The 9,042-nt window shown below is 41.7% G+C and overlaps 1 protein-coding gene across 1 annotated transcript in view; it reads right to left on the bottom strand.

Moving 5' to 3' along the window:
- Window positions 1–7,595: 7,595 nt before the first annotated feature.
- The window catches only part of LOC104076346 (protein shisa-1-like), a 10,552-nt gene continuing 9,105 nt past the window's right edge, over window positions 7,596–9,042 (bottom strand). Inside the window, exons 3-4 of the mRNA XM_009577175.1 lie at window positions 8,895–9,033; window positions 7,596–8,080 (exon numbers count right to left, since the gene is read on the bottom strand). Coding sequence (XP_009575470.1) covers window positions 7,596–8,080; window positions 8,895–9,033 — 624 coding nt within the window. The remainder of the gene's footprint in view (window positions 8,081–8,894; window positions 9,034–9,042) is intronic.

Here is a 9,042-nt window from a genome sequence, read left to right as displayed (position 1 = left end):
GGTGAAAGATGAATTTGATAGTACGAGAATGTGAATGAAATACACAGAGAAATTAAGAAAACATTGTTTAACACAGTTAATTGAAAATTGTTCCTAAAACCATCCCCAAAGCAGAAAATGTTTTTGCTTTTATCTACAGATTATTTTTAAAAGACACAGAAATAAATGTAGCAGGTTCATTTTTATATCTGTGAGGCAAGGAGGTTAACTGGAAATAACATGAGTTAGTTTCTAAATCAGTCGTTCTTTTTATCTTCATTTGACTCCAAGCCTCTGATATGACAGGATCACAGCAGCGGGAGATGGAAAGGTTTTGGAGTAGTTTTCGTAATGATTAGGCCAAGAGGTTATGCAAAGAGCCTCACATTCTTCCAGTGGAAATATGTATGTAGTTTTTACATAATAGCCAGCTCAAGATCCTTACTGAAATGTGATATTGAAATTCAGGAGATGAAGGAACAGAAAGAAAAAAGAACTTCAAATGGTAAGCCTGATTGCTGGAAAGACCTGACCAGTTAAGGAAGGGCTCTGCTACCTAGCACAGGACAGTCTATAATCTGGCATTCGAAGGAAACAAGATTTACGTGTTGTTTACTACTCAAGTCCCCATTCCTAATCTTCCCCAGTACCTTTCAAATCCATTGATCAAATCATGCATATATGATACAGGAGCTGAAACCTCAAAGATCTGAAGTTCCTACGAGTTTCATGAAAACAGGTAGCCAGGTGGAAGAGACAAATCCTTCTGATACTTCCATAGAGAGGTGATTTATAGGACTTGCCCAGTATGACCCACCACAGGACAGTGAGCTATAATGAATAGCCAAGCCTTAGGAAAGCTTCACTCATTTTTCACCTTCTTAGGTATCAGAGCATATAAACATGAGGCAGCTCCAAAGGAAGCCAAGCTTCATTAGTTTCTGCTGCTGACAGAACTACTTATCAGTGGTTTTGCTATACTAAGAGAAGAACCGTTATATTTTTCGCACATACACATGACCATAGACTTGCATCCTTAATGGCTTGCATGAAGAAGCAAAACAAAAAAAGAACTAAAATAAGATTCCCATTAGAAAGGGGGATAACCTGTGGCCCTTGTCACCATTTTTAATGAGCAGAACCCAGACAGGCTTTTACAAAGGGGGCCATCTGAAATTAGATACGTAGTGCAGAAAAATCCCAAGTGTGCAGGTTACACTGCAAGTTGTCTGCATCATATATTCTGCTAAGTGCAGAATTGAATCCCAATTTCTCCAAACCTCAAAATGCATTTGGATCAGTTATCCTTTTGATTAAAGAGCCCAGAGAAATTAAGAAATTCAGCTGCAATCCATGGAAGTAATAAAAGGACATACATCTCTCTTTCTGTCTGCTTTATGCCAGACTTTTTTTGACATTTCTATGTTATTCAAAATCATGATGCTATCTGAATGTCCTAGCAAGCAATTCTATTCCCTTATGAAGATTTAGTAAGAAAATATCCTGTGCAGCTGTTCTAGAGCTTGATTTGTTCTTAGAAGTAATTTTATTGGTACAAAGTGTACATTTTCAGTACAACTGCATCTATACTAGAAGCACTTTGTCAGTTCAAAGTAGCGGTATGCCTTTATTTGTAAAATGTTGCTGGAACTGACATTGCCTGAGCACCTATAGGCCAGGACCTGGGCTTGTACAGTGCCAACTATAGTGAGGTCCTGGATCCAGAATCAACTTTCTCAGCCTCTAAAAGAATAAACATGAATAAACTGTAAAGATGGTCAGGATTCTGAACTTCAGCATCCAAAGTGCCCGCCAAACTCATTGTCACCTTATTCTTCCCAAATTTTGCCTGGCAAATTAAAAAAAGGACTAGCAAAATGTACCATAGTTTAATTTATGCATGCACAATGTCTCACTGAGACATGTCATTCATTCATTTGTAAAAGCAATAGCCTTGGTGCTTTGAACAAGAAGGGACTGAAATAATCAGCAGTTGAAACAGGAGATAACCACAAACACCACCGAGCTGGGGTTTGATCCTTGTCATAAACCAGTATCAGGGAACAAGTATTCATCTCTAGCACGATAGACCTCTCCTGGGCCCCCATCAATCTATCCCTGTTTCTGATAAACAGGAGATGGCAGTCCCATTATACAAGAACTACATGGCAATCTTTTGTCAGTAAAATAGTGACTGTCCAGGGCTTAAGAGAAAAAAAATCATTCCAGCAAAATCCATGTGCAGAGCAACATGAAAGCATGCAGGCAGGCAGCAGGTATATAGGCAAGCAGGCCACTATATGCAGTTCCATGCCGTATTTCCTAGGAAAGGAAAAACATTTCCAGTTTCATTCTGCATCTGCACCCAGGACTGCCAGGCTGCTATCCTCCTCTATTTCTGCCTAAGCAGTGACTGCCTGATTTCTCAGCAATAGGGATGAGGTTTGGAAGTCAGCAGTGGGGCTACTATGCTAGCCACGCATCAAGGGGAAGGAAGCAAGCTGGCAGCACTTCGTGCAAGTTGAAACCTCCCACAGTGCTCCTGCTCAAGAAAGCTTATTTAATTTAAAAAACAGAGAGTACACTGGCAAGAGTGCTCATTTACAGATATGTATTGCATCTCTCAGAGGCCCTAGAGGGAAGGGGGAGCACATAAGGATCTGTTTTTTTCGTAGGCAGGCATAGATTTACTGGAAACAAGAGATTGCAGCCTTCTCCCCTCCTCCACATTTGTGAGGTTTGGTGCAGCAGCACATTCACTCTCATGTCAGATGCTACGGTACTGACTGTGCAGACACATGCATCCATCCAGTCAGGACTATGTCCGTTCCTCCATGCCCCAACTTGTTGTGTTAGAAACATCCAGTCTCATTTTGGCTTGTGAACCTCCTTCGCCCTCATGCATCTTTATCAGGACACTGAGATTCCAGGAGGCACTTCCCAGTATGTGGGGCTTTGGTTAGGCACTGCCCCTTCTACTGTATTAAGATCTAATACAAAATAAAGACAATCAAAACAGTTTCAAAGCAATAGAAATATATACCATTTTCCACTACAACTTTGAACTTACATTGTAATTACCTTCACTTTCTTGTAGGAAGGACCTCAGGAAATAGTACAACTTCCATATGAGGAATGCTTCTCCTTGCTTTGAGATCCCACAGAAAACTGTAGGTTTGATGGGCTTTTGCATTCTGACAATTTTTGATCCATCTGCCAGAATACCTGGTACTGAAAAATAGCGAATCAGTGTAGCTCTGCTTGAAGGATAGAGGGGGCTCTTGTTTCAGTTCAGAGTTGAATTGACTTGATTGGAATGAGTTGTTGCACATCTTTGGGAAACCCTTGGCATAAACACGAAAAAACCATACAGCATCCATAACAGTCAACTCTGGTTTTACATTTAAAAAACTGCAGCTATACTGAGTAAAAGCAAATCTATCACTTAATGCAAGGCAAATATCGATCATTATTCTTAGCCAAAGAAATTCATTATACTGTTAATACCAAGGTTGCTGGAATCTCTTCACAGTTCTGCCAATACACTGTGTGGCCTTGGAGAATTAAAGAGTGAAGGAGGTGAAAGACCTTGAACAACTTCTCTGTACCTTAGTTTTCCCCAAGGGAAAACTGGAGAACTGTTCAGAAAGGGGGGTTGCTTTTTATTCGGTACTTTAAAAACCATGGCTTTATAGCATGAGATGTAAAACCACTTTAAGTTGCTTTGTTTTTATTTTCTAGTAGCACAGAGTGGATTGATCAGTGTTGTATATTGATTCAGTGCAAAAAAAGGAGTAAAACAGGAATGTTGTGGAGACGTGGTTATATGCAGCACAGGAACCTGCCCTGCTTTAAACTGGTTTGGTTAAATCTGTCCAAAAAAACTGGACAAAAATACATTTTGGTTTATCTCAGATTAATTAGGAACAGATTGAAGCTAAAGAAAATTAAAACCACTGTTCAAACCAAGGCAATGCCATGTGCAGTCAAGCCTGTAAGAAACCACATGGACACCATTCTGCAAGCCTTGTAACAAGGTTTCCAGGGCTAAACGTCATTTTCACCTTTTCCATTCTTAGCTTTTATTAAGTTCTTTCTTCCTAAGTCCAGAAACAATACACCAAGAACAATCCAGACCACCTCTGTCATTACTGAGGATTAAGGAGCAAAGAGTGTAAATCATTTCTTAATTAAAAGTTGAGGGGAATGGGATGGGGGCATCATTAGGCAAACAAAGCAAAGCACCTAGTACAATAGGTGGTAAGTAGACTATTAGTCTCTGCTAAGTACTTCTTCTTTAGCTTGAACCAGGAAAAGCAATTTAGGGGATAAAAAGGGGATTTAGCATGAACATATCCCATCTATCTAAAGATGTGCTAAACTCAGTAGCAAGGCCCCTCAAATTAGTAAAGGGATAGAATTTACATAAAAAATACTCTGTGCTTTTTCCTTAGTCCCCACGAGTTGATCTGATTTTAATGCAGATGCTAATGGAGACCAAGGTAATCCGAGCTTACAATGGTGCTTGATGGAAGATGTTAAGCAAATGGTTCTTTGAAAAACGTCTCTCCAGCCCATGGAGTGCAACAGATTGGTTAGTTCTTGTTTTCTCTTGCAGTTTTGAAAAGAAATATTGAACTCTTGAAATATTTGACCTGGCTTTGCTGCTGCAAACACTAGTTTTAACTATACAGAAAGTACTGTGATAGGGATTCAGAAAATCCTTTGCTTTGCTTTGCAGTGTTAAGCCCCTTTGCTTTTTTTTTTATGTCTCAGTTTTTCAGTTGTGGAATACACAGAGGAAGGTGGGGGAGAGGAAGGTATGCTGACTCCAAACACTCTGCTAATCCTCCCTCGCCAGAGAGCAATTAAGGCAACATTCACAAAACCATTTAGCTTTTCTGTTCTTCACTTCTGATCAACTTTTTTCCTTTTAATTCTTTAGGGTTACAGGTGAACCTCTTGACCCTTTTCTGTTTTATGGTATCAGGAAGGCTATTTCTCTGGTTTCTTATTTAATTTAAAACCTTATCCTGAAGCTGCCTCCTGGAGAGCTTTCAATTTCTGTTGAAGTTGACAAGAGATCTATATACACTACAGATTGAGGCTTAAGTGTACTGACTGTCAGGTCACATATCCCTTTACCTTTCTAGTTCAGAAAATCTACAGTAGAGAATAATCATATTTTGGTAAAGGAGAGACTAGCTGATAAAACCACCTATTCTCCATTTCTAATGCCCGAGTCTACTAAGCATAAAATATATCTTCCTAATAGTATAAATGTGATGCCAGTTGCTCTGTATTTCCCAGAACAAAAAGCATCAGGAAGGATTTTGTTCATTTGTCTCTGAACTGACACGAGTTTTTGTCATGATGCACTATCAAAATTGGACATTTAACCAGATAAACTACTCCATTCAGCTACAGATTTTCCTAAGCCAACTGCAAACAACAGTTACGTTATAATAAGGAAGCCGTTTTCTAGGTGCTTTCAGCAATGCAAGTTTAAAACCTAACCTTAAAAACCAGCATTGCAGCTGCTGTACTGTGCATTGGCATAGTTATCAATAAATCCCAGTGACCTTTCACTGACTGTAACAAGGACAACGCTTTTAAGTTCAAGCTAGTATATTTCTGGAAGCCTTAACTTACTATTTTTCAGTACTAAAACAAGTGTACAGCATGAGCCTCAGTATTTTGGGGAAGCTTTTATTTTTAGGGTATTCTGTTTCCATGCTTATATTCTTACTCCAGTTTTAAGAGGAACTGGCCGAGCAAACGTTAAGTCACAGCCCTGTGTCAGCTAAGTTCTGTGAAATTTCTGATTCACATCCATGAAAGAGTCAGGAAGTTATCCAAATATGTCACCTTGCCCCTACAAACTAGGGCACGTGGATATATGTGCGCTTAGTATAAGCATTACTATAGGATATACTGCTCACCAGAATTACTTCTACTCTGAAGTAGAATCATAGAATCATAGAATCATAGAATCATTAAGGTTGGAAAAGACCTCTAAGATCATCAAGTCCAACCGTTAACCCAACACCACCATGCCCACTAAACCATGTCCCTAAGCGCCTCATCCACACGTCTTTTAAATACTTCCAGGGATGGTGACTCTACCACTTCCCTGGGCAGCCTGTTCCAAGGCCTGACCACTCTCTCAGTGAAGAAGTTTTTCCTGATGTCCAGTCTAAACCTCCCTTGGCGCAACTTGAGGCCATTTCCTCTCGTCCTATCGCTGGTTACTTGGGAGAAGAGACCGACCCCCACCTCGCTACAACCTCCTTTCAGGTAGTTGTAGAGCGCGATGAGGTCTCCCCTCAGCCTCCTCTTCTCCAGGCTAAACAGCCCCAGTTCCCTCAGCCGCTCCTCATCAGACTTGTGCTCCAGGCCCTTCACCAGCTTCGTTGCCTTTCTCTGGACACGCTCCAGCACCTCAATGTCCTATATACATAAATATATGTAAAATATACATAAAGTAGTGTAAGGTCATACATTTGTTTACAAAGTATATTAGTCCCATTGACTTACAAGAGAAGTCTCCAAGCACCTTTATCATACCAGTTTTCTGTTTGATAGGCAGTACTAGAACGGGAAAGGCTTTAGCATTTACTTCTTATACACGTAAGATTTTTAAGCCTTGTCCCCTGCTCCTACTGGTAACACCTGTGGAGTCCTTTTAACATGCCTTCACAGTATAATCACTCAGGTTTCTGTGCTGTGAGGAGGTGTTAAAACACTCCAGCAGCGAGTAGTATATTTTGACAACTTCTTCCTATCAGTGTCCTGCTGTGAAGGGGATGGCTGCAGTCAGGCAGCATGCATCTTAACAAGGAGTCAAAGTAGGCAAGCTTTTCCAGCTTATTCTCAGAAAACTGATTGGAGTCTTATTTTGTTCTTACCTTACCCTGTAATTCTTCATCCGTCTTAAGTGTCTGGTTAATGTAAAGAAAGAAAAAAGACCACTAAGCCACTGGAAGAGAAGAAGCAACACATACATTGTTTTATTATCTTCCCCTAGTATCAGTACTAAACGTACATTTTACTGAAATTAGGGCTAGAAGTTGCTCCTGTTGCAGCACCACTTAACTGATATTTCATCGGGGCAAGTGAGGCACAGGGAGTATTTTACCATCTTGCATCAGTTTACTGGTAGAAGTGTGTAGATTAAGTACAGTCTTCCTGTGCTTTACAGGCTGTCCAGTGTCCACAATTAAGAACTCCACTGAGGCACCTCCCTGTCCTAAGTTGCTGAGAAGTGACACAGCTACAGAAATTGAAACCAAGTCCTCTGACATTCCCCTAGAGCATGGTATGGCAGCTTGAAAGGACCAGGGAAGGATGAAACTAATTTCTACAGTTTCAGTCATTCCTTGAACAGGCATACAGGCCTCAGAATCTTGCCTTTTTCAATAGCATTAAAATAATACAAGTTAAAAAACAAGAACTTAAAAGAAGTTCTAAAACGTAATCTTCAGAGCTGTAAAAAGCCAAAATTGATGCACTTCCTAATAGCATCAAACATTTGAAAGTCCTCGTTTCAGTCCCAAAGAACTTTTTATAATAGTGAATTGCATCCAGTTCAGGCTGTATGCTGATGTGTCATCTTCTCAGACATGAACTCCTGAGTACATGATTTGGTCACCCTGTGTTACCCCAAGAGGGGATGCGTTAGCACTGTGTCCATAAATTGTTCTTTTAAAGAAAGACGCTGGAGCCATGATTGCGGTATGATCAGTTGGTATTCTGTGGTTAGCGCGTGAAGGGTGCAAGAATTGTCCACTGGTAGGTGGAGGACTTAAGAACCGAGCATCTTCAGCCAACCCAATAATAGGAAGGGATGGAGCTAAAGTCATGCAGATGTTGCTGGTCTGAGGACCACTACTCAGTGAGCTTCTGGTGGCAGAACTGGAACTGGAGGGGCGAGAAGGAAGATCAGGTTCTAGTAGCCAAGTCTGGCCAGGTGCAAGTCCACTTTGCTGCTCCTCATCCTGGGATTTTAAGCATTTGCAGCAGCAAATTCCAACACAGGCACCGCCAGCAACAAATGCCACAAATACAGACCCAACAAGAAGGAACGGCAGGTACACGGGCACTGAAAATGTAAGAGTGACATTAGCCAACCATTCATTCATGGGGTATTCTAAGTTACATTCTGTTCTTCATCCCTTAAGACATGCATGCACCAGGGAGCAGGCCAGAGTAGTTTTACTCTCAACTCTTTCCTTCCTACAGCAAGAAGATGAGAAACTGGCAATTGCTATGGCAGGCTCATTTGAAAAAGCCTGAAGTACAGAGGGTTGGACCAGTCAGTCCTATAGCATCTGCCATTAATATTCATGCAAGAGCTGTTCCAGTACTCAAATGTCACAGCTACTCACTTGTGCACGATTAAGTAGAAATTCAGACTTGTAACTGAGTTTTACAGTTAGTACCTGAACTGCTGTGGGGTTGCTTATGGAATCTGGGTTTGAGGGCTACAAGCATTTTTACAAGCCAGAACTTAAGTTAAATATGTTCCTTGGAGGCATCCACCTGCATTAACAGAACAGGTTAGCAACACACATGTTCCACCAGGGATACAAACATCAGAGGTGTTACCAGATTACTTTGTTAGTAGCTTAGAGGCTTTTCTAAGAGTAGTACTGACAGAAAAGTCTTGTGAGTGAAGCCCCAAGTTATTCCCTCTTCCCAGTGAAGGGAACTGTGTGGCTCTGGCCCATGCAGCCACCAAACTAAGCACTGTGCCAGGGCTCCACGCCTTTCTGCTGCAATGGGTACAGCTTGCAGCTCTGAAGGGCAGAGAAACAGAGGAAGGATCTGGCTGATGCCACCAAGGGAAGGTGGGAGGCAAAGAAGAAAGCACATCTGATATGCCACCCCATCTGCTAGAGGCACGGGAAGCTTACCTGGCAGCGGAGGCCTGGGGCTGGGCTGCTGATGGTCCCCAGGGCACCGGCCCTGATCCAGGCGGGCCTCTCTGGACGAGCAGCAGTAGCGCAAGCTGCAGGTCCCACCGCACAGAGGCGCCCCCGCGCCATCCCAACGCTCGCGGCA

Source organism: Fulmarus glacialis, unplaced genomic scaffold, assembly GCF_000690835.1.
Source record: "Fulmarus glacialis isolate BGI_N327 unplaced genomic scaffold, ASM69083v1 scaffold28744, whole genome shotgun sequence".
Lineage (NCBI taxonomy): Eukaryota > Metazoa > Chordata > Aves > Procellariiformes > Procellariidae > Fulmarus > Fulmarus glacialis.
Note: the sequence above shows the minus strand (reverse complement) of the source record. Positions and strands in the feature narration are given on the sequence as shown.